At 41.6% G+C, this 26918-nt stretch overlaps 1 protein-coding gene across 5 annotated transcripts in view; it reads right to left on the bottom strand.

Moving 5' to 3' along the window:
• LOC124133261 (serine/threonine-protein phosphatase 6 regulatory ankyrin repeat subunit B-like) overlaps nucleotides 1-26918 on the bottom strand; it is a 134545-nt gene that overhangs the window by 66732 nt on the left and 40895 nt on the right. For 3 of the 5 annotated variants that reach the window (XM_046497603.2, XM_046497606.2, XM_046497607.2), the window contains exon 1: nucleotides 8933-10328. The exons of 1 other annotated variant lie outside the window; for it this stretch is intronic. In XM_046497603.2, the coding sequence (XP_046353559.1) occupies nucleotides 8933-9214 (282 nt within the window). In that variant the 5' untranslated portion in view covers nucleotides 9215-10328. Of the gene's footprint in view, nucleotides 1-8932; nucleotides 10330-26918 lie in introns of those variants that run through there. One more of the 5 variants, XM_046497604.2, reaches the window with a different exon arrangement.

Raw genomic sequence — 26918 nt, 5'->3', positions numbered from 1 at the left:
CAATGAAACAATTGGAACGAACTAGCCTACCAGGAAAAGTGAAAAGGGATCGCTCGTCACCCGAAGACCCGGGTTCGATTCCCCACATGGGAATAATGTGTGAAGTCCATTTCTGTTGTGATATTTCTAGAATATAGCTTAAAGCGGCGTAAAACAAGACTCACTCTCACCCACTTCTACTACTACTAAAAATAATAACAATATGCATATGTATAATGCGTCAAATCCACACCTTGATAATATTTCTGTGTATTTTGAACCTGAAATTACATGATGTAAACAGAAAATATTTATATCACAACCGTGAATCATTCATGATTCACAAAAATCGATATTACAACAAGAAAGTATCATTTTCATACAATTCTATATGTACTTTTCATTCTTTTGTTGTGACACAGTTGAAACTAAAACGGATTGATTCCTTATTGTAAATAGTCCCACCATATTAAGAGTCAAGTTTAAGTCTATCGAACACTTACCAAACAGAATAATTAACAAAGCAAATATGCATTGTATCCGAATGTATTTACGATTCAGCGAGGCTTTGAAGTTTCCGTGCCAACTATAAGGGGAACAATATTGTGATTGTGCCAGAGGCGGTGGATATGTGCTGCATAAACATGTGATGATGGACACCTAGTGATTGAATTACGATCTGATCTAATACATAAACAACCATGCTATCAATCTATTGTTGGTCGCATTTGTTTATATTTTTAGTTGAATGGTAGTTTATCTGACACGTAGTTCATGTAGGATACGTAGACATGCGCCAATGTTGCACTCGTCATACGATCCGGAGTTAGAATAGGTCTTTAGCAACCGATGCTTGTCTCCCCGTCAAGATCCGGGTTAGAATATGTCTTCAACAACCATTGCTTGTCTCCCCGTGTAGATCCGGGTCAGAATAGGTATTCAGCAACCCATGTTTGCCGTAAGAGGCGACTAACGGATTTGGGTGGTCAGGCTGACTTGGTTGATGCATGTCATCGTATCCCGGGGGTCACGGGTGGCCCAGTCGTCTAAGGCGCCGCTTTTAAAAGAATTCCAGTTGTATCGCGGCGTGTCAGCTTAATGTGGGAAGAAAGCCAAAGTAATGCAGGTCTCGGACGTTTACTACTTCGGTGAAACCAATGAACATGGGTATGGTGCTGACAAACCTAGAAACATAATCGGGGCGAACCGGGATTCGAAACCGCAATCATAGGTTTCTGACGTGCCCAGGGGACACAACTCTGCACAGCGAATCGCGGCGCCTTAGACGACTGGGCGACCCGTGCCCCCATAATTACCTGAACATTACCAGGTCTGGGTAACGTTCAATAACAGCTAACGGAGATCAAGGTGGGGCAGGGAGACAGTGAGAATCACGTCAATTGACATCCCGCGAACCAGTCATGATTATTCACTGACGTTTGTTAAACAATTTGAAAAGGCTTTCCGACTCCAACGTTTGTTTTGATCTTTCGAGGTTAGCTGCTCGTCGTGATAATATCGAGCAATAATTCAAACTGTTGTTGTCTGCTGGTTGTTTATCGGTCTCGTGATAATTCATGCTTGGCTGGTTTGTGAATCCATCATCACAACAGGCGGAATGCACTTTGCTAATGTTCACGTCAAAACAACACATCGTCATACTCTAGATCAGGCCAACACTGAGCCCGGGACCACCCGTATTCTCATCCATTCACCATGTAACGGGTTCATTAAAACAGAAGGGTGGTATGCGACAAAAATAAAATATTCAGACTTTCCAAATGACATGATGAGCGAGTGAAATAGTTGTGTTTAATGCCATTTACCACTTTGGCGACACCCACGAGCATGGGTATGGGGCTGATAAACCTAGAAACATAAACCCGGATTCGAACCCACAGTCATTCGTTTCTGGCGTGCCAAAGGGACGCAACTCTGCACAACGAACTGGGGCGCCGCCTTAGATAACTGGAACACCCGGTTTCTCTGCCATAATGAGGGTCTGTTAACCCAGATATACCGGGTGTGGCAAGCCGCTAAAAGCGTAGCCTGAGATAATATAAATAAACTCTGAGATAGCATCATGAACCATGCTTACAAACGCATAAAAATATCTACAGATAGTATCCCACAAATTCCCCAAATAACACTTGTGCATGCATTGACGCAGCACGTTAACATACCTTGAGATAGTACCTTACCGTATTCTGAGTACCCTAAGATGCGACCTTAATATATCCTAAGAGAGCACGTCAACATACCTGGAGATAGCACCATAACATACAATAAGAGAGCACATTAACATACACTAAGACAGCATGTTAACATACGCTAATAGAACACTTTACCTTATCCGAGATAACAACTTAATAAACAATAAAATAACACCTTACCTTATCCGAGATAGCACCTTAACATTCAGCACATCAACATACCCTATCATATCATCAGGAACATAGCCTGTGCTAGCTGAACGAGCCATCAGCATGAGATACCTATAAACGTAGCACCTCAACGTCAACAGAGATGTCACCTTAACACACACTAAGATAGCAACGCATAAATATACCCTGATGCGACACAAACATGTCCTGATATACGCATAAACATACTCCAGGACACGCACTCTCCGAAATTAATGGAGGAAATAAAGATCATTCATAAATATACCCTGAGATACTCACAAACATACCCTGAGAAACACATAAACATACCCTAGGATACACATAAACATCCCCTGAGAAACACATAAACATACCCTGATATACACATAAACATTCCCCAAGATACACATAAACATACTCAGAGATACACACAAACATTCCCTGAGATACACACAAACGTACCCTGAGATACACATAAACAATCCGTGGGATAAACATAAACATTCCCAGAGATACACATAAACATACCCTGAGATACACATAAACATACCCTGAGATATACATAAACATCCCCCGAGATACACATAAACATACCCCGAGATACACATAAACATTCCCTGAGATACACACGAACATACCCTGAGATACACATAAACAATCCGTGGGATAAACATAAACATTCCCAGAGATACACATAAACATACCCTGAGATACACATAAACAACCCCCGAGATACACATAAACATACCCCGAGATACACACAAACATTCCCTGAGATACACACAAACGTACCCTGAGATACACATAAACATACCCTGAGATACACATAAACATATGATGCGATAGCATCATGAACATACCTTGCTATTGTATCACAAGCTTCCCTGAGACAACAGCTTACATACTTCAGAATGTGTTCCAAAGGTATTGTCCCCTCGCAAACAAAGTTTGGGGTCGAACAGCCTGGAGTAGGCACCAGGGAGCGGACAAACAACCATCATTGATCCCAGGTGGATTTGCTGACTGCCCGAGGGTCTCGTCGGACCGAGATGAGAGTACTAGTCACCTGGTGTCTATTGGTACATGTAGGGCAAGTACCTACATACCAACACTACAGATAGATGCTGCATTTAAACACATTCTTATGTTATTGAATTGCTCAAGAAAGAACTAGTACGGCAGTAAGAATGTTCATCTGTAATAAGTGCCTTGGTCTAAGACTAAAGCACGGAATCCCGGATGGATCTTTTGTTTTTTTAACTCTTTTAGTATACCAGTTCAGAGAAGAATATAGGTGATTTACATTAAACATTATTTTAAATTTTAACGTAAATGTTAACTTGACTATTAACCTAAAATATACGTTACGAGTCATTATTTTCTCGTCTCTAATTTGTCAACGTTTAACCTTATACTTTAATTTGGTGTAAATTTCAATTAGTAAATTGCTTTAGCAATTTGAAACACACAAGTAACTGTTTAAAATGTTTAGTGTTTTTACGTAAACACTCTTGGCATGGTACTTTTGAGAGGATTGTAAGTATATTCAATGTTATCCCATCAGAGGTCAACGAGACAAGTTGATGTTTAGTTATAAATTTATTGACAACCTTATATATTTCATAAATGTGTTGATAACAGAGACACAATCTTTTCCATAATCATAAGAACGCTCCACTAAATGCAGAGCCCATTGTACAACTGCGACTACATCGTGAGCATGTGTTTATGGTTGTTTGTTTGTTGTTTTATGCCGCACTCAGCACTATTCCAGCTATGTGACGGCAGTCTGTAAATTACCGAGACTGGACCAGACAATCCAGTGATTGATTTCGTGAGTATCGACCTTCGCAATTGGGATACGATGACATGCATCAAGCAAGTCATTGAGCCTGACCATCTGATCCCGTAAGTCGCCTCTTAATACAAGAATGGGTTGCTGAAGATCTATTCTCTACCCGGATCTTCACGGGTTGCATATGTTTATGAATCACTATCAAACAGTGGACTAATGAACCCATAGGTATTATCACATAAGCAAATACGTGGATAATCTCAGCTGAGTGTCTTTTCATATAAATATGTCAACACGAGAAGATAAAAGTTAAAAACTCCGAGGCTTGCCGAGAAAGTTTTACTTTAAGAATTGACGTTCACTTTGTGTGAGTTCATTGGAGTATGAACCTTCATATAGTGAGGGCCAAACTGTATGAACGTCGGAGCTTGTGAAAGTCTATTCTTATAATTTTTTATCACAATTTCTTACCTCAAAGGATGTAGGCCAAGATCTAAACACAATTATATTTAGTACGTGTGACTTCATGTTTACACTGACAGTCAAACAACAACCAGCTATATCGCGGAATAAAATAGTTCCCCAAAAAGAGAGGTGACATGAGCGTATTGAGGAAGAACTTGCTCTTCAGAAACATCTTACGCAACACATGTGTTCATATAATATCCCCATTAGATGAGAAAGGTCTGTAATGAACTACCTCAGTAAGTCAGTCACAATGACAGCGCGTCGTAACACATTTACATCAAGTACACGACGTCAAAATGGCCGACACGATTAACGTGACAGGAGGATTTCCGAAGTTCTTAATGAACCTGTGGCGGTTACATGTGTTAGTCATCATTGATCAACTGACCGATTGTTGAAAGGTGATTAAAGATGCGTCAAACAGACACCAAGGTAAATTCGTAGATTCGTAGATGGAGACGGTCACTGTCAGCCTAGACACAGATCGAGTCGATACTGACGATAGTTTGGATGTGCATTTTTGCGTTTGTTCATTAGGATGGGCCGTAGCAAGGAAATTCGTGAACAATCATGCAGTCAAGCTCTCTTACGTTTCTCAATGTATGCTGAAATGCTGAGACCACGATTAAAGGTTCTAAATGATCAGAAATAATGCATATGTATGTTTTCGTGCCAGGGAATTCCCAGGGGTTTTCCAAGAAATGTGGAAGTAGTCCATCAGTGTTTACGTCATTTCAAGAACACGGTCTCGTAAAAAAAAGGGTAAAAAAACCGTCAAATTGTGTCGTTCATACACTTATGAACGCCAATTTCGCGGTCATGTGACCGACCTCTCGTCCAATGGAAAAGCCGTATATCGTGTAAACGTCAAATTAAAAAAATATTTTTTATGGACTATTGTTGTGTTTGATATCAAAAGACACGAGGGTGAGAATCTGTTGATTATCCAAAATCATTCTTCCAACTTTTTCAGTTTATAGGCACTGATAATCAGTGCCTTGAGTGTAAAATACAGAGATAACTAGCTTCAATTGCAAAAATAGGTGACGCCATTTGATTGTGACGTCATGGTTACCGATGGCGTCACAACGGTCTGCGAAACATCGTGATACAATTTCATCGTAGCGATATCTCCCAGGAAGCAATAAGTGTTACACTAAACTGTGAGTGACTATTGTCGGACTGTCAAAAACGGAAAAACACGGACTTCTGAATACAAGTCAATCAATAATATTCTCAACACGTAGCGGACCGCCTCCGTGGTCTAGTGGTAGAGCGTCCGCCCGGAGAGCGGAAGGTCCGGGGTTTGATCCCCGGCCGCGTCATACCAAAAGACGTTAAAAGATGGTACTTGTTGTTACCCTGTCTGGCGCTCGGCATTAAGGGGCTAAAACAAGGACTGGTCGGCTCCGAGTCAGTAAACTGTGTCTGAGTCGGGTATTCATGTTAAACTGCGGCATGGTATCTCAGTGAGCTAGCACTATAACTCGGCATCAGTCCGGACTAGTACAAGCAGCCACACAAACACACACACGTACATGCACGTCGCTATATAAGTGCAATAATCTTGGACGCGACTTTAAACCCCATTTCACCACCACCACCATAACTCAACACGTAACCTCAGTTTTACAGTAGCTGCATGATTTCACCCCCACTTCAATTCAATAACTTTTCATGGATTAATACAGTGAGCATTCATGGGGTTTGTTCAATAATTTCCGGGAGTACAAATGTTGAACAGTATTTCATATATATCACTGTCAGTTTAATGAGGGAGTAAATAACTAAGCGATGCGCCCAATGAATCTGTTTCGTCGGATAATCAAGACTGGTTATTCTCTGGCGCTGAAGCTATATATTTAAACACTTTGGATAAACCCACGGGTACGGGTGTGGACCTCACAAACAAAGTATCATTATCATTGCGATTTTGAAATGCGATCCTACGACTAGCGGATCCTGGCACACCCCAGGGGTACAACTCTGCATAAAGAATTGCGGAGCAATGCCAATTTGGCCACATGCAGACAGTTAAGAAAATACAAGAAAGGATGGATAAACCTCAATATCCAGTAAAGTCCAAGTTAATATGTGTTTATGTTCATGATTAACATTATGTAATAAATCGACAACACGTTCATTCTCGATAACCAACCATTTGACTTGTTAAGAACCTATGATTGTGGGTTCGAATCCCAGTTCGCTTCGATTATGTTTCTAGGTTTGTCAGCACGGTACCCGTCCTCGTGGGCTTCACGAAGGTGATAAACGTCTAAGACCTACATAACTTCGGGCTTTCCTTCCACATTTAGCTGACATGTCGTTATATAACTGAAATACTGTTCAAAGCGGCGTTAAACCCAACTCACTCACTCACTCATTCTTTAAGTACAAATTCGAATGAGAACAGAGTATGACCTTTATATGTGCCGGATGTTTCTCTCACAGTGGTGTTGACGTTAAATACCATGCAGTCCATATCATGAAGTCGTATCGTGTTTCCCCGGTCTAGGGGTCGCGCCCAAGGTAGTGTTATCACTAAAATGCACCCGCTGTCCCCAAGGGGTCAGGTTTGCATGGTAACTAAAGAATGATCAACAAGAGGGGGTGTTTTAAAAGTTCCAGGTCAGTCGCGAACAAACATAACTGCCACCCGACGGATATAAGAAATCGCGTCAATATTTTACTGTGGAGAAACGAGCGACACTGGTTTGCTTTGTATTACGGTTTTGAAACTGAAATGCGAAATACGGATTGAGTTACACTTTCTCAATGTCGGTAATAAATCTTATATCTAATTCCTCATTTGTTCTGAGGGGCAACAATATCACGTCATTAACATGACGTTCTCATGTGTGTGTTCTCATCGTAAGATGAACAATTTCGTTTTTTCTTAAGATTAAGTAAGGATAAGATATATGGATGAACAACTTCTTTATTACAGTTAGGAGCTACGTTTCGGTGTAGGTTCTAACACCGTTATCAAGCAGCCTATACCGAAATGGCTCTTCCAATTGTAATAAAGAAGTTGTTCATACATATATCTTATCCTTACTTAGTACTCCAACTTCTAAATGTCTTTCAAAGAAGTTTTCTTATGATTATTCTAAATTATTCTGCTTTCAAAAACATTGATTGTGAAAGCATACCTTGCCGTTCTGACACAACGTCTATATCTAGTTCAGATACAGCCCGCTTGGGGAGGGTTTAAGTAACGCGGAAACTTTGAACCCTGGAAACAACACAATCCTCATTTCCGCTATCCATCCCTTTCATTGTGGAAAACATTATATAGTATAGCCATAAAGTATATAGCAATTACCATGTACTTAAACCAACGTCATCCCCTCATTGTAAGGAATTCATAATAAATATGTATTTTGGTTCAACACACACAGCTGTCTTCGAGAGTATGTATGGCATTTGCTTCAGTTGATAGTATAAGGCAGCACACGAGTCCTATCAAACACTGTCTTCTTTCATTCCAAATTAGTTCTGTCCTTGTGGTATACAAAGATTCTGTTGAATTTGGGCAATCTGTTTTCTGATGTTTTGTGTGCTAAATAACAACGTTCTTGATGTAATGAACCAGTAAGTGATAAGACATTCTTTGGTCGAGTGGTTGATGTGTTTTCAGTAAACATAAACACCACTTGTAGTTATTATCAGACACTCACGTCCTGCCCCGTCTAACTGACGCTTCATTAATTTGTTTCCGGTATGGCTTATACAACCAATCAAAGGTCGATGGACTAAAGCGTGACAGTCTCCAAATTGGTTATATGCAAGTAGAAATTCTAGTTTTGTCTACTAGTCACGTTGTAGACATTGTTATGGGTGTGATTTTATTTAACGATATTGTCGTTGCAATTTCTTCTGTCTGAATGGAGCATCATCCTTAATTATAACTATTACTATTATCAAATGCGACTTTTGGCCTTAGGACTATCAATAAATTTTGATTATTTAAAAAATACAACCAAACGAACTTTTTTCTATATTAAGATGATTTAACAACGCTAAAAAACTTCATATGAATATATACATTCTTATGGTATATACATAAAATGAGGGGTTTAATAAGAATTGAAACGCCTTGATTGATCGGAAGTCAAATTAATGATAAGGCATTGATATCAAGTTCAGTGAGCACATCATAGCTCAGCAGTCTCACTATGTTTCAACCTTTATTTTCATATTGTTATAAGTTTAAATGGTTTAAAATGTATATACTTAATGTTGAGCTGGTTTGGGGAGAATGACAGCATGCTTAGAAACTGTAAGAATGTTTGGTGACGTTTACCTCATCCGTAGCCAACAGCTGTGGGTTGGCCTTGTCCATATTTCTTAACGACTGTTCCAGTATCATCCATTCGCCTCTGTTACACAACCCGAGCAGACGATCAGAACTACCGGAAGTCGTCTGTTGGTAGACCCCCCCTGAACTGAGGGACGCCGTGTCGGACCCCGACTCTGACCCCTTGCTCGAAGTCCCACTTCCGATCCCACTGGAAGTGGCGCTGGTTCGTCCGGCATTGTCCGTTTTAGGGTCTGCCTCCCTAATTTTGTAATCATGGTTGTTCATGGTGGATTCCTGACATCAAACGCTGGCCCCCTCATCACTGATCATCGTCAACATCTACACACACACTTTCCACAGAGACGTTGACATTGCTTCAAGTCGTCCAAGACTTGAAAGAAGTCGTTAGGATAAACTCAACGGTCTTCACCAAACAAATCGACAACCAAATCCCTTTGGGGATTCAACGAGTACCGTTCCACTCCGGAAAGAAGGGATTGGAATTTCAAACAGTTTTGGATTTCAACGAATTACTCCCTTTCTGTCACACAAGGATTATTCCTCTTCATCAGCAAGCAATTAACTAATCCTACCACTTTTCTTCAGCCTTTCTGATTTGGTCACATGTGACAATAGATCTGTCATAGAACCAACAGCACCATGGAAACACCAGGCGAATTCCTCTACTGATGGATGACGGACAGGTCCACTTTATCAGAGGGGACAAGCAGTATATCTGTTCAAATACCCGACTATCCGAACAAATACCCGCACCCGTCTTGTACGTGCAGTAAGCCGTACGCGTAATGTAGCAACGCTTCACGCCTGTTTATCATAGGATAAGGAAATAATTCAAATCCGACGGCAGGAATTATTGAGCGGTTCCCTCCTGCGCTGAAGTCGATTGTCCCGCAGTAAATAACACCACAGTCTTCGTCAGTAGCTAAGAGGCCTCGTATCCTGTACTGGCGGTTCCAATAACGAGATTGGAAGATGATCGAATAATTGGAAAATTACGCTGTAACTATCGCGTCGTTTTACCGTTTAACTGCGAATATAGTTAGTGAAAATTACACCACTCTTCCTTCGTATAATCGTTTTCAACTATTTACCCGTATCTTGCCGCAAATGTTGTTTCTCGTCATAAATACACCCACTGAAAGTAATTGGCACAGGTTCACATCCCACTTGTCAACGAGAAGTCGATTATCGATTAGGCTTGCTATTGATACTGCAGATTTCCATTCCTTAGACCACACTCTACCCAGGCTCCTCTGGTCAACACACAACGTGAAAAGGGATGGCTAGATTTGTTACGAATAACGTATGAGTATTTACAAAACGTCGTGCCTCCTCGTGTTTGCAAACGTACGTAGACCGTGACGGTTTTGCGCTTCAGTGCGCCATTCCTGCATCGTGTTATTCTGGCCCGTGACATTGCAATCATAAACAATTATAAAATTATATCATCGATCAATGTGCTTTATAACTCGCAGTGGCCAATAGACATAAGACTTAAATGATGTCACGTGACTCAATCAATGACAACAAAGGGGAGTAAGGAATCGCAACTTTGTTTCCGAAATCAGTCGATAAAGCAGGCGATAATATAAATTTCATTCCTGGATGACTCTGCATTAAAGATTAATACCCACCGTTGGTGAGAAAGCTTTGTGCTGTAGGCAACGGAAGATGCCCATTCTGTTAATGTATTATTGTTGATTAACGTACGTTTGCAACCGCAACTAATTAACTATTTCGAGGTTACAATGTACACAGACACGTTTGCGATGGGTTTTTATTAAATATTAATTCATGGTTATAATTTGCGTCCAGTGAGACTATAGAATGTTGATGGGATGGTAATTCGCAGTAATGGATGCATGTTCTGGGCGATGAAAGGGCGTAGTAATACATGTCGTTGAATGAGCAATTTATTTTTGTTATTTTGATGATTAATGTTAAGGCGCGTTGCTGGTTGGAATTAAAAGCACAATCAGGTGTAAGCGAGATATTACAAATAAACTTGATGGAGGAAGTGACGACGCTCTTGGCATCCTGTTGGGGCTCATTTCTGGGAGTGTTTTTGTGCGCTCAGCGTATGGCTTTAGTGGTGCTGTCATGCTAGGTTCTTATTGATATGTCATAAAATGAACAATGGGGTATTAACAAAGAGAAATCTGGCTATTTGCAGGACTGTTACTCGGAGGAGAAAAGAGTTTACACTTGGGAGAAAAAAAAAATGAAATCCTTTGAAAGTGTTATGTGCATTGCTTTGAGTCAGAGCGCAGCTGGCCATGTATCGGGTGAAAAAATGAGTTGCACTGGATGTCTGACATCGTTTTCTTTTTAGTAGCTCTGATTCTGTGGGTGTGGTGTGTAGGGTGTTCGTGTTTAGTGTTGTGCGCTCGGGTGTGTGTGTTGTATGTGTGTGATGTATGTGAGTGTTTGTGTTGTATTTGTGGTTGTGTATGTGGTGTGTATATATGGTTCATGGCGGTGGTGGTAGTGGTGTGTGTGTGTGTGTGTGTGTGTGTGTGTGGTTATTGGTGAATGTGTGGGTAGTTTTTTTTGTGTGTGGTTCGTAGTATGTGTGTGCTTGTGTGGTTCGTGGTGTGTGTGTGTGTCCCCATGTGTGGTCCGTGGTGTGTGTATGTGTGTTTCGTGGTCTGTGTGTGTGCGTGTATGGTTCGTGGTGTGTGTGTGTTTCGTGGTGTGTGTGTTCATGTATGGTTCGAAATGTGTGTGTGTCTGCGGGTGGTTCGTAGTGTGTGTGTGGTTCGTAGTAGGTTTGTGTGTGTGTGAAGTTCGTGGTGTGAATGTGTGGTTCGTGGTGGTGGTGTGTGTTTGTATTTGTGTTGTGTGTGTGGGGTGGTGGGGGGTGGGGGGTGGGGGGATGGGGTGGGGGGGGTGGGGGGTTTGAGAGTTCGTTGTGAATGTGTGGGTAGTTCGTGGTGTGTGTGTGTTTGTGTGGGTCTCTGTGTGTGGTTCGTGGTGAGTATGTGTGGTTCGTGGTGTGTGTGTACCTTTTTTGTTTCACTTTGTGTGTGCGTGTATGGTTCTCGGTATATTTGTGTGCGTTTCGTGGTGTGTGTGTTCGTGTATGGTTCGTGGTGTGTGTGTTTAGTTTGTGGCGTGTGTTTGGTTCATGGTGTGTGTGTGGTTGGTGGTGTGTGTGTTTCGTGGTGTGAACGCGTGTATGGTTCGTGGTGTATGTGTATAGTTTGTGGTGTGTGTGAGTGGTTCGTTGTGTGTGTGCGTGTGCGGTTCGTGGTGTGTGTGTGTGTGTGTGTGTGCGGTTCGTGGTGTGTGTGTGTGCGTGTGTGTGTGTGTGTGTGTGTGTGTGTGTGTGTGTGTGTGTGTGTGTGTGTGTGTGTGGTTCGTGGTGTGTGTGTGTGTGTGTGTGTGTGTGTGTGTGTGTGTGTGTGTGTGTGTGTGTGTGTGTGTGTGTGAGATTCGTGGTGTGTATGGTTTTGTGTGGTGTATCGTTTTGTGTGTGTGTGTGTGGTTCGTGGTGTGTGTGTAGTTCGTGGTTCGTAGTGTGTATGTGTGTTTCGTGGGGCGTGTTTGCGTATGTGGTTCATGGTGTGTGTACGTATGTGGTTCATGGTGTGTGTGCTTGTAGGGTTCGTGGTGTGTGTGCGTGTATGGTTCGTGGTGTGTGTGCGTGTAGGGTTCGTGGTGTGTGTGTGTGTCTGTGTGTGATTCGTGGTGTGTATGGTTTTGTGTGGTGTATCGTTTTGTGTGTTTGTGTGTAGTTCGTGGTGTGTGTGTAGTTCGTGGTTCGTAGTGTGTATGTGTTTCTCGTGGGGCGTGTGTGCGTATGTGGTTCATTGTGTGTGTGCGTATGTGGTTCATGGTGTGTGTGCGTGTAGGGTTCGTGGTGTGTGGGCGTGTATGGTTCGTGGTGTGTGTGTGTATAGTTTGTGGTGTGTGTGAGTTGTTCGTTGTGTGTGTGCGTGTGCGGTTCGTGGTGTGTGTGTGTGTCTGTGTGTGATTCGTGGTGTGTATGGTTTTGTGTGGTGTATCGTTTTGTGTGTGTGTGTGGTTCGTGGTGTGTGTGTAGTTCGTGGTTCGTAGTGTGTATGTGAGTTTCGTGGAGCGTGTGTGCGTATGTGGTTCATGGTGTGTGCGTATGTGATTCATGGTGTGTGTGCGTGTAGGGTTCGTGGTGTGTGGGCGTGTAGGGTTCATGGTGTGTGTGCGTATGTGGTTACGTGCGTGTGCGTGTAGGGTTCATGGTGTGTGTGTGCGTGTAGGGTTCATGGTGTGTGTGCGTGTAGGGTTCGTGGTGGGTGTGCGTGTAGGGTTCGTGGCGTGTGTGCGTGTAGGGTTCATGGTGTGTGTGCGTGTAGGGTTCGTGGTGTGTGTGCGTGTAGGGTTCATGGTGTGTGTGCGTGTAGGGTTCGTGGTGTGTGTGCGTGTAGGGTTCGTGGTGTGTGCGTGTAGGGTTCGTGGTGTGTGTGCGTGTAGGGTTCATGGTGTGTGTGCGTGTAGGGTTCATGGTGTGTGTGCGTGTAGGGTTCATGGTGTGTGAGCGTGTAGGGTTCATGGTGTGTGTGCGTGTAGGGTTCGTGGTGTGTGAGCGTGTAGGGTTCATGGTGTGTGTGCGTGTAGGGTTCATGGTGTGTGTGGGTGTAGGGTTCATGGTGTGTGTGCGTGTAGGGTTCATGGTGTGTGTGGGTGTAGGGTTCATGGTGTGTGAGCGTGTAGGGTTCGTGGTGTGTGTGCGTGTAGGGTTCATGGTGTGTGTGCGTGTAGGGTTCGTGGTGTGTGTGCGTGTAGGGTTCATGGTGTGTGTGCGTGTAGGGTTCGTGGTGTGTGTGCGTGTGCGTGTGCGTGTTGGGTTCATGGTGTGTGTGCGTGTAGGGTTCATGGTGTGTGTGCGTGTAGGGTTCATGGTGTGTGTGGGTGTAGGGTTCATGGTGTGTGTGCGTGTAGGGTTCGTGGTGTGTGTGCGTGTAGGGTTGGTGGTGTGTGTTCCTGTGTATGATTTTGTGTGGTGTGTATCACTCTTTAACCTGTAATCTGGCAAAGCCTTTAAGGAAGATACGACCCCCAAACATAAGAAGAAGAACTTAAGATCATACCAATCATGTTCGAGTGGAAGAACTATTTGTCAGCACAGTGTGCGTTATTATACAAGTAAACCTATCAGGATCTACCACGTTTACCGTAGACGGTTACTGTGTTGAACCAAGTAAGCAAGTAACATTGCCGGGGACAATCTGTGATCTCTGGCAACCATCACTATGACGGTTGTTATAGCCCTTGTGTAATAGAGTTCTGTCCTGGAACACACGACCAGAGGGTCTTGGTAGGGGAGCACCTCACCAGAAACACCCGACTTGTGATCAGGTGTATGCATGAAGATTCAGAGTGACAACAAGACTGTATGACAAGGGTATGGCTTCAATCTAGTATGCTTCCCCTTTATGTCGAGCAATATTCCAGCAGTACATACCTTCGGTGTCTACGTTAGATTATTTCGGGAGTTCGATTAAGCTTAGTTTTTTTTACGAATAATTCAAAGACCTGCTAAAAAGTTGTTGGATCAAGGTTACAAGATGCAAAGAATCGGTAGACCTTCGAGGCAGCGGTGAACAAAATGATGTCCGATGCAATTCCCTATTTCGACTTGTACCATGTGTTTCTTCGGAAGAACAGTTGACTTGCCTTTGTATGTGTTTGTGACGGGTGCCGTCGATTGGGGCAGATTAAGGTCACCTCGATGCGAATACCTGGTATCATCTCTATTAGATAGTGATTTATAACATATCACTTTTAAGGTCGCGTTCAAGATTATTGCACTTATCGACGCCCATAAACGTGTGTGCGTGCGTGCGTGCGTGCGTGTGTGTGTGTGTGTGTGTGTGTGTGTGTGTGTGTGTGCGTGCGCGCTCCCTTCCACTCAACTACGGAGGCGGTCGTTACAACAGGGCGGCGCTCAGTACGTTGTCATAAGTCTCCTGGGTGAAGTGAAACCCACACAAGGTCGCATTGCATTCGGTATAACTAGAGGTAATTAGGTATTACAAGACAACACCAAGCGTGGGATGCATGCATTACACCACTTTAGGAAGCAAACCCGGATCATGCGTGGCGAACGAACGCTTTACCACTAGACTACCCCGCCGGCAATTAAAGCTTCAAACTCCGTGTCATGATAGATCATTAAACTCGTCACTCAGAACTATTCTATCGACACTCAAATCAAGAGAGGTTCAGTGGATGATACCGGCGCATTGTCCCAGCTATCACGGCAACCTGTAAAACAATCGAATCTAGACCCGACCAGTGGTTGATATTATGAACACCGTCCTACGACGAGTACAATGAGAAGCAACCAACCAAACCATCGAAACTGACCACCCGATTCTATTTAATCAGAAGTCAATACAACAAACAACAGATAACTGTGGACTTATTCTACCCTGGTCCCGTGGTCTTAAAATACTGATGGTATTGAAATGTTGTGAGTGAATAATTTATATATCATTAATACAGGACTTTGATGTCATGCAACGCTGGGTGATATTTCCGACTGTCACAGCAGGCGTTTAGCCTCGGTATAGTGAGAACCCTACGGAGAACGTGACAACACAATGGCTGCTCCCAGAGGACAGTCCTCGTCATCAATGTTTCACGCCACCACAAAGTAAACTCTTAACATGTATCTCTTTGCCGCCAGAAACTGCCAGGTTACAGTAACAACAGCGACGTTAATGGGTGAATTAAACTTTAATATTCACGCCGAGAAACGTGATGATATCAGTGCATGAACGCTGGTCTATAACTTGAACGGATGTATTCATTTTTTATATAGTTCTACGACAATGCAATCATTATATTCATTGTAAATGTTAATATGATACGTCCATTGACAACATAATCAGTTTATTAATTTTAAATGTTATACGTTAAGTGACAATATATTAGTTTTTTTGTATAAAGTGATGTGTCGGAAAATACAAAATCGATATTTTTAATGATATAAGGCTTAAGGCCGGAACGACCTTGAACGAATGTGTATTGTCTTTTTTTCAGACCATGCACACTGGGCTTATAAACAATGCATACAAAGTTTCCTTTTCCTTGTCAAATAAAGTCTTCTGATATGTTCTCGTGACCTGACATTATGCCGGCTGTGTTAGCCCAGAGGATGAGGCATTGTTCTTTGAAAAGTGATCGAAATATCCTCTATATACTTATTTTCTTTCCAAAGGATTGTATTGTTATCATTTATCATAAATATAAGCGGGCGTTTGATCAAGCATATATCATAGATCATAAATATATCTGCCTTCAAGCAGGTGCTTGATCAAGCATATATTATTAAAAATATAATTACTGATTAATATATCTGCCTGTAAGCAGTTGTTTGATCAAACATATAGCAAAGATCATAAATATATCTGCCTGTATGCAGGTGTTTGATCAAACATATTGTAGATCGTTAATATGTCTGAATGTATATTGGTGTTTGATCAAGCATATATCGTAAATAATAAATATATCTGCCTTCAAGCGGGTGCTTGATCAAGCATATATTGTAGATAATAAATGTATCTGCTGTAAGCAGGTGTTTGGTGAAGCTAAGTGTAGATCATAGATATATCTGCTGTATGCGGGTGCTTGGTCAAGCATATATTATAGATAATAAATATATCTCTCTGTAAGCGGGTGTTTGGTCAAACATCTATTATAGATCAAATATAAACCTGTTGTAAGCAGGTGCTTGATCAAGCATATATTATAGATAATAAATATACCTGCTGTAAGCAGGTGCTTGATCAATCATATATTATAGATCATAAATATACCTGCTGTAAGCAGGTGCTGGATCAAGCTTATATTATAGATGATAAATATACCTGTTGTAAGCAGGTGCTTGATCAAGCATATATCATAGATAATAAATATACTTGCTGTAAAGCGGGTGCTTGATCAAGCATATACATGTATTATAGATAATAAATACATCTGCCTGTATGCGGGTGCTTGATCAAGCATATATTATAGATGATAAATATACCTGCTGTAAGCAGGTGCTTGATCAAGCATATATTATAGATAATAAATATACCTGCTGTAAGCAGGTGCTTGATCAAACATCTATTCCCTAGTTTCTTATGGCTTGTTCTTCTGGTGATGCATAGAAGAACATGGATTATAACGTACCCATGTGAACTAAAAATAAGATGCACTTGATCTGACTAGATATCGCTAAGTATGCTTTTCTTCATAATCCTTTAAATTGTCCTTACAACAATTCTGTATTTCTCTGGACGTGTTTGCCTGCGAGTTGACTGTCGAGTAATGTCAGTACGCAATCAATAACAAAATAAGTTGCACGTAAAAAAACCTCACCTCAACACAAAGTAAATATTGGACTTGAAACTGAAACAAAGGCATATGATGCGGCAACATGGTCCCGACAGCACGGCGTTGGGTCGATGCCAGTTGTGTCAACGTACCTGAGCGAGTTTGTGAGTGAGTCGGTTGGCTTAAGATCAGCTTAGAACAGTGTTTCAGTTACATCACGGCGTGACTTAACGAATGGTCACATGAAGTGGAGTGAAACACAAACAAACAAACAAACAACTAGCCACATTGTGTACACACTCGGGAACAGTTTTTAAATTGGTATTTTAAGTATGCAGTTAAAGGCATTTTAGTTGTGCAAAATATCCAGTACAGATATTATGTTAGGGTAGGGGTTCAGAGGACCGTGAGAACCTGAGTGTAAGTCATGGCTGACATGCTGAGGTGTTATTCTGTATTTGGCTGACATGCTGAGGTGTTATTCTGTATTTGGCTGACATGCTGAAGTGTTATTCTGTATTTGGCTGACATGCTGAGGTGTTATTCTGTATTTGGCTGACATGCTGAGGTGTTATTCTGTATTTGGCTGACATGCTGAGGTGTTATGCTGTATTTGGCTGACATGCTGAAGTGTTATTCTGTATTTGGCTGACATGCTGAGGTGTTATTCTGTATTTGGCTGACATGCTGAGGTGTTATTCTGTATTTGGCTGACATGCTGAGGTGTTATTCTGTATTTGGATGACATGCTGAGGTGTTATTCTGTATTTGGCTGACATGCTGAGGTGTTATTCTGTATTTGGCTGACATGCTGAGGTGTTATGCTGTATTTGGCTGACATGCTGAGGTGTTATTCTGTATTTGGCTGACATGCTGAGATATTATTCTGTATTTGGCTGACATGCTGAAGTGTTATTCTGTATTTGGCTGACATGCTGAGGTGTTATTCTGTATTTGGCTGACATGCTGAAGTGTTATTCTGTATTTGGCTGACATGCTGAGGTGTTATTCTGTATTTGGCTGACATGCTGAAGTGTTATTCTGTATTTGGCTGACATGCTGAAGTGTTATTCTGTATTTGGCTGACATGCTGAGGTGTTATTCTGTATTTGGCTGACATGCTGAGGTGTTATTCTGTATTTGGCTGACATGCTGAGGTGTTATGCTGTATTTGGCTGACATGCTGAAGTGTTATTCTGTATTTGGCTGACATGCTGAAGTGTTATTCTGTATTTGGCTGACATGCTGAGGTGTTATGCTGTATTTGGCTGACATGCTGAAGTGTTATTCTGTATTTGGCTGACATGCTGAGATATTATTTTGTATTTGGCTGACATGCTGAAGTGTTATTCTGTATTTGGCTGACATGCTGAGGTGTTATGCTGTATTTGGCTGACATGCTGAGATATTATTTTGTATTTGGCTGACATGCTGAAGTGTTATTCTGTATTTGGCTGACATGCTGAGGTGTTATGCTGTATTTGGCTGACATGCTGAAGTGTAATTCTGTATTTGGCTGACATGCTGAAGTGTTATTCTGTATTTGGCTGACATGCTGAGGTGTTATTCTGTATTTGGCTGACATGCTGAAGTGTTATGCTGTATTTGGCTGACATGCTGAAGTCTTATGCTGTATTTAGTTGACATGCTGAGGTGTTATTCTGTATTTGGCTGACATGCTGAAGTGTTATTCTGTAGTTGGCTGACATGCTGAGGTGTTATACTGTATTTGGCTGACATGCTGAAGTGTTATTCTGTATTTGGCTGACATGCTGAAGTGTTATTCTGTATTTGGCTGACATGCTGAGGTGTTATTCTGTATTTGGCTGACATGCTGAAGTGTTATTCTGTATTTGGCTGACATGCTGAAGTGTTATTCTGTATTTGGCTGACATGCTGAAGTGTTATTCTGTATTTGGCTGACATGCTGAGGTGTTATTCTGTATTTGGCTGACATGCTGAGGTGTTATGCTGTATTTGGCTGACATGCTGAAGTGTTATGCTGTATTTGGCTGACATGCTGAGGTGTTATTCTGTATTTGGCTGATATGCTGAGGTGTTATTCTGTATTTGGCTGACATGCTGAGGTGTTATTCTGTATTTGGCTGATATGCTGAAGTGTTATGCTGTATTTGGCTGACTGCTGAAGTGTTATTCTGTATTTGGCTGACATGCTGAGGTGTTATTCTGTATTTGGCTGACATGCTGAGGTGTTATGCTGTATTTGGCTGACATGATGAGGTGTTATTCTGTATTTGGCTGACATGCTGAGGTGTTATTCTGTATTTGGCTGATATGCTGAAGTGTTATGCTGTATTTGGCTGACATGCTGAGGTGTTATTCTGTATGTAGCTGACATGCTGAAGTGTTATTCTGTATTTGGCTGACATGCTGAGGTGTTATGCTGTATTTGGCTGACATGCTGAGGTGTTATGCTGTATTTGGCTGACATGCTGAAGTGTTATGCTGTATTTGGCTGACATGCTGAAGTCTTATGCTGTATTTAGCTGACATGCTGAGGTGTTATTCTGTATTTGGCTGACATGCTGAGGTGTTATTCTGTATTTGGCTGATATGCTGAAGTGTTATTCTGTATTTGGCTGACATGCTGAAGTGTTATTCTGTATTTGGCTGACATGCTGAGGTGTTATTCTGTATTTGGCTGACATGCTGAGGTGTTATTCTGTATTTGGCTGACATGCTGAGGTGTTATTCTGTATTTGGCTGACATGCTGAGGTGTTATTCTGTATTTGGCTGACTGCTGAAGTGTTATTCTGTATTTGGCTGACATGCTGAGGTGTTATTCTGTATTTGGCTGACATGCTGAGGTGTTATGCTGTATTTGGCTGACATGATGAGGTGTTATTCTGTATTTGGCTGACATGCTGAGATATTATTCTGTATTTGGCTGACATGCTGAAGTGTTATTCTGTATTTGGCTGACATGCTGAGGTGTTATTCTGTATTTGGCTGACATGCTGAAGTGTTATTCTGTATTTGGCTGACATGCTGAAGTGTTATTCTGTATTTGGCTGACATGCTGAAGTGTTATTCTGTATTTGGCTGACATGCTGAGGTGTTATTCTGTATTTGGCTGACATGCTGAGGTGTTATTCTGTATTTGGCTGACATGCTGAGGTGTTATTCTGTATTTGGCTGACATGCTGAAGTGTTATTCTGTATTTGGCTGACATGCTGAGGTGTTATGCTGTATTTGGCTGACATGCTGAGGTGTTATGCTGTATTTGGCTGACATGCTGAAGTGTTATTCTGTATTTGGCTGACATGCTGAGGTGTTATTCTGTATTTGGCTGACATGCTGAAGTGTTATTCTGTATTTGGCTGACATGCTGAGGTGTTATTCTGTATTTGGCTGACATGCTGAGGTGTTATTCTGTATTTGGCTGACATGCTGAAGTGTTATTCTGTATTTGGCTGACATGCTGAGGTGTTATTCTGTATTTGGCTGACATGCTGAGGTGTTATTCTGTATTTGGCTGACATCCTGAGGTGTTATGCTGTATTTGGCTGACATGCTGAGGTGTTATTCTGTATTTGGCTGACATGCTGAGGTGTTATTCTGTATTTGGCTGACATGCTGAAGTGTTATTCTGTATTTGGCTGACATGCTGAGGTGTTATTCTGTATTTGGCTGACATGCTGAGATATTATTCTGTATTTGGCTGACATGCTGAAGTGTTATTCTGTATTTGGCTGACATGCTGAGGTGTTATTCTGTATTTGGCTGACATGCTGAAGTGTTATTCTGTATTTGGCTGACATGCTGAGGTGTTATTCTGTATTTGGCTGACATGCTGAAGTGTTATTCTGTATTTGGCTGACATGCTGAGGTGTTATTCTGTATTTGGCTGACATGCTGAGGTGTTATTCTGTATTTGGCTGACATGCTGAAGTGTTATGCTGTATTTGGCTGACATGCTGAGGTGTTATTCTGTATTTGGCTGACATGCTGAAGTGTTATTCTGTATTTGGCTGACATGCTGAAGTGTTATTCTGTATTTGGCTGACATGCTGAAGTGTTATTCTGTATTTGGCTGACATGCTGAGGTGTTATTCTGTATTTGGCTGACATGCTGAGGTGTTATTCTGTATTTGGCTGACATGCTGAAGTGTTATTCTGTATTTGGCTGACATGCTGAAGTGTTATTCTGTATTTGGCTGACATGCTGAGGTGTTATTCTGTATTTGGCTGACATGCTGAAGTGTTATGCTGTATTTGGCTGACATGCTGAAGTGTTATGCTGTATTTGGCTGACATGCTGAAGTCTTATGCTGTATTTAGCTGACATGCTGAGGTGTTATTCTGTATTTGGCTGACATGCTGAGGTGTTATTCTGTATTTGGCTGATATGCTGAAGTGTTATGCTGTATTTGGCTGACATGCTGAAGTGTTATTCTGTATTTGGCTGACATGCTGAGGTGTTATTCTGTATTTGGCTGACATGCTGAGGTGTTATTCTGTATTTGGCTGACATGCTGAGGTGTTATTCTGTATTTGGCTGACATGCTGAGGTGTTATTCTGTATTTGGCTGACTGCTGAAGTGTTATTCTGTATTTGGCTGACATGCTGAGGTGTTATTCTGTATTTGGCTGACATGCTGAGGTGTTATGCTGTATTTGGCTGACATGATGAGGTGTTATTCTGTATTTGGCTGACATGCTGAGATATTATTCTGTATTTGGCTGACATGCTGAAGTGTTATGCTGTATTTGGCTGACATGCTGAAGTGTTATTCTGTATTTGGCTGACATGCTGAAGTCTTATGCTGTATTTAGCTGACATGCTGAGGTGTTATTCTGTATTTGGCTGACATGCTGAGGTGTTATTCTGTATTTGGCTGATATGCTGAAGTGTTATTCTGTATTTGGCTGACATGCTGAAGTGTTATTCTGTATTTGGCTGACATGCTGAGGTGTTATTCTGTATTTGGCTGACATGCTGAGGTGTTATTCTGTATTTGGCTGACATGCTGAGGTGTTATTCTGTATTTGGCTGACATGCTGAGGTGTTATTCTGTATTTGGCTGACTGCTGAAGTGTTATTCTGTATTTGGCTGACATGCTGAGGTGTTATTCTGTATTTGGCTGACATGCTGAGGTGTTATGCTGTATTTGGCTGACATGATGAGGTGTTATTCTGTATTTGGCTGACATGCTGAGATATTATTCTGTATTTGGCTGACATGCTGAAGTGTTATTCTGTATTTGGCTGACATGCTGAGGTGTTATTCTGTATTTGGCTGACATGCTGAAGTGTTATTCTGTATTTGGCTGACATGCTGAAGTGTTATTCTGTATTTGGCTGACATGCTGAAGTGTTATTCTGTATTTGGCTGACATGCTGAGGTGTTATTCTGTATTTGGCTGACATGCTGAGGTGTTATTCTGTATTTGGCTGACATGCTGAGGTGTTATTCTGTATTTGGCTGACATGCTGAAGTGTTATTCTGTATTTGGCTGACATGCTGAGGTGTTATGCTGTATTTGGCTGACATGCTGAGGTGTTATGCTGTATTTGGCTGACATGCTGAAGTGTTATTCTGTATTTGGCTGACATGCTGAGGTGTTATTCTGTATTTGGCTGACATGCTGAAGTGTTATTCTGTATTTGGCTGACATGCTGAGGTGTTATTCTGTATTTGGCTGACATGCTGAGGTGTTATTCTGTATTTGGCTGACATGCTGAAGTGTTATTCTGTATTTGGCTGACATGCTGAGGTGTTATTCTGTATTTGGCTGACATGCTGAGGTGTTATTCTGTATTTGGCTGACATCCTGAGGTGTTATGCTGTATTTGGCTGACATGCTGAGGTGTTATTCTGTATTTGGCTGACATGCTGAGGTGTTATTCTGTATTTGGCTGACATGCTGAAGTGTTATTCTGTATTTGGCTGACATGCTGAGGTGTTATTCTGTATTTGGCTGACATGCTGAGATATTATTCTGTATTTGGCTGACATGCTGAAGTGTTATTCTGTATTTGGCTGACATGCTGAGGTGTTATTCTGTATTTGGCTGACATGCTGAAGTGTTATTCTGTATTTGGCTGACATGCTGAGGTGTTATTCTGTATTTGGCTGACATGCTGAAGTGTTATTCTGTATTTGGCTGACATGCTGAGGTGTTATTCTGTATTTGGCTGACATGCTGAGGTGTTATTCTGTATTTGGCTGACATGCTGAAGTGTTATGCTGTATTTGGCTGACATGCTGAGGTGTTATTCTGTATTTGGCTGACATGCTGAAGTGTTATTCTGTATTTGGCTGACATGCTGAAGTGTTATTCTGTATTTGGCTGACATGCTGAAGTGTTATTCTGTATTTGGCTGACATGCTGAGGTGTTATTCTGTATTTGGCTGACATGCTGAGGTGTTATTCTGTATTTGGCTGACATGCTGAAGTGTTATTCTGTATTTGGCTGACATGCTGAAGTGTTATTCTGTATTTGGCTGACATGCTGAGGTGTTATTCTGTATTTGGCTGACATGCTGAAGTGTTATGCTGTATTTGGCTGACATGCTGAAGTGTTATGCTGTATTTGGCTGACATGCTGAAGTCTTATGCTGTATTTAGCTGACATGCTGAGGTGTTATTCTGTATTTGGCTGACATGCTGAGGTGTTATTCTGTATTTGGCTGATATGCTGAAGTGTTATGCTGTATTTGGCTGACATGCTGAAGTGTTATTCTGTATTTGGCTGACATGCTGAGGTGTTATTCTGTATTTGGCTGACATGCTGAGGTGTTATTCTGTATTTGGCTGACATGCTGAGGTGTTATTCTGTATTTGGCTGACATGCTGAGGTGTTATTCTGTATTTGGCTGACTGCTGAAGTGTTATTCTGTATTTGGCTGACATGCTGAGGTGTTATTCTGTATTTGGCTGACATGCTGAGGTGTTATGCTGTATTTGGCTGACATGATGAGGTGTTATTCTGTATTTGGCTGACATGCTGAGATATTATTCTGTATTTGGCTGACATGCTGAAGTGTTATTCTGTATTTGGCTGACATGCTGAGGTGTTATTCTGTATTTGGCTGACATGCTGAAGTGTTATTCTGTATTTGGCTGACATGCTGAGGTGTTATTCTGTATTTGGCTGACATGCTGAAGTGTTATTCTGTATTTGGCTGACATGCTGAGGTGTTATGCTGTATTTGGCTGACATGCTGAGGTGTTATGCTGTATTTGGCTGACATGCTGAAGTGTTATGCTGTATTTGGCTGACATGCTGAGGTGTTATTCTGTATTTGGCTGACATGCTGAGGTGTTATTCTGTATTTGGCTGACATGCTGAGGTGTTATGCTGTATTTGGCTGACATGATGAGGTGTTATTCTGTATTTGGCTGACATGCTGAGGTGTTATTCTGTATTTGGCTGATATGCTGAAGTGTTATGCTGTATTTGGCTGACATGCTGAGGTGTTATTCTGTATGTAGCTGACATGCTGAAGTGTTATTCTGTATTTGGCTGACATGCTGAGGTGTTATGCTGTATTTGGCTGACATGCTGAGGTGTTATGCTGTATTTGGCTGACATGCTGAAGTGTTATGCTGTATTTGGCTGACATGCTGAAGTCTTATGCTGTATTTAGCTGACATGCTGAGGTGTTATTCTGTATTTGGCTGACATGCTGAGGTGTTATTCTGTATTTGGCTGATATGCTGAAGTGTTATTCTGTATTTGGCTGACATGCTGAAGTGTTATTCTGTATTTGGCTGACATGCTGAGGTGTTATTCTGTATTTGGCTGACATGCTGAGGTGTTATTCTGTATTTGGCTGACATGCTGAGGTGTTATTCTGTATTTGGCTGACATGCTGAGGTGTTATTCTGTATTTGGCTGACTGCTGAAGTGTTATTCTGTATTTGGCTGACATGCTGAGGTGTTATTCTGTATTTGGCTGACATGCTGAGGTGTTATGCTGTATTTGGCTGACATGATGAGGTGTTATTCTGTATTTGGCTGACATGCTGAGATATTATTCTGTATTTGGCTGACATGCTGAAGTGTTATTCTGTATTTGGCTGACATGCTGAGGTGTTATTCTGTATTTGGCTGACATGCTGAAGTGTTATTCTGTATTTGGCTGACATGCTGAAGTGTTATTCTGTATTTGGCTGACATGCTGAAGTGTTATTCTGTATTTGGCTGACATGCTGAGGTGTTATTCTGTATTTGGCTGACATGCTGAGGTGTTATTCTGTATTTGGCTGACATGCTGAGGTGTTATTCTGTATTTGGCTGACATGCTGAAGTGTTATTCTGTATTTGGCTGACATGCTGAGGTGTTATGCTGTATTTGGCTGACATGCTGAGGTGTTATGCTGTATTTGGCTGACATGCTGAAGTGTTATTCTGTATTTGGCTGACATGCTGAGGTGTTATTCTGTATTTGGCTGACATGCTGAAGTGTTATTCTGTATTTGGCTGACATGCTGAGGTGTTATTCTGTATTTGGCTGACATGCTGAGGTGTTATTCTGTATTTGGCTGACATGCTGAAGTGTTATTCTGTATTTGGCTGACATGCTGAGGTGTTATTCTGTATTTGGCTGACATGCTGAGGTGTTATTCTGTATTTGGCTGACATCCTGAGGTGTTATGCTGTATTTGGCTGACATGCTGAGGTGTTATTCTGTATTTGGCTGACATGCTGAGGTGTTATTCTGTATTTGGCTGACATGCTGAAGTGTTATTCTGTATTTGGCTGACATGCTGAGGTGTTATTCTGTATTTGGCTGACATGCTGAGATATTATTCTGTATTTGGCTGACATGCTGAAGTGTTATTCTGTATTTGGCTGACATGCTGAGGTGTTATTCTGTATTTGGCTGACATGCTGAAGTGTTATTCTGTATTTGGCTGACATGCTGAGGTGTTATTCTGTATTTGGCTGACATGCTGAAGTGTTATTCTGTATTTGGCTGACATGCTGAGGTGTTATTCTGTATTTGGCTGACATGCTGAGGTGTTATTCTGTATTTGGCTGACATGCTGAAGTGTTATGCTGTATTTGGCTGACATGCTGAGGTGTTATTCTGTATTTGGCTGACATGCTGAAGTGTTATTCTGTATTTGGCTGACATGCTGAAGTGTTATTCTGTATTTGGCTGACATGCTGAAGTGTTATTCTGTATTTGGCTGACATGCTGAGGTGTTATTCTGTATTTGGCTGACATGCTGAGGTGTTATTCTGTATTTGGCTGACATGCTGAAGTGTTATTCTGTATTTGGCTGACATGCTGAAGTGTTATTCTGTATTTGGCTGACATGCTGAGGTGTTATTCTGTATTTGGCTGACATGCTGAAGTGTTATGCTGTATTTGGCTGACATGCTGAAGTGTTATGCTGTATTTGGCTGACATGCTGAAGTCTTATGCTGTATTTAGCTGACATGCTGAGGTGTTATTCTGTATTTGGCTGACATGCTGAGGTGTTATTCTGTATTTGGCTGATATGCTGAAGTGTTATGCTGTATTTGGCTGACATGCTGAAGTGTTATTCTGTATTTGGCTGACATGCTGAGGTGTTATTCTGTATTTGGCTGACATGCTGAGGTGTTATTCTGTATTTGGCTGACATGCTGAGGTGTTATTCTGTATTTGGCTGACATGCTGAGGTGTTATTCTGTATTTGGC

Source organism: Haliotis rufescens, unplaced genomic scaffold (assembly GCF_023055435.1).
Source record: "Haliotis rufescens isolate VD_foot unplaced genomic scaffold, xgHalRufe1.0.p SCAF_2, whole genome shotgun sequence".
NCBI lineage: Eukaryota > Metazoa > Mollusca > Gastropoda > Lepetellida > Haliotidae > Haliotis > Haliotis rufescens.
The sequence above is the reverse complement of the archived record's forward strand: the minus strand, read 5'-3'. Positions and strand labels throughout refer to the sequence as shown.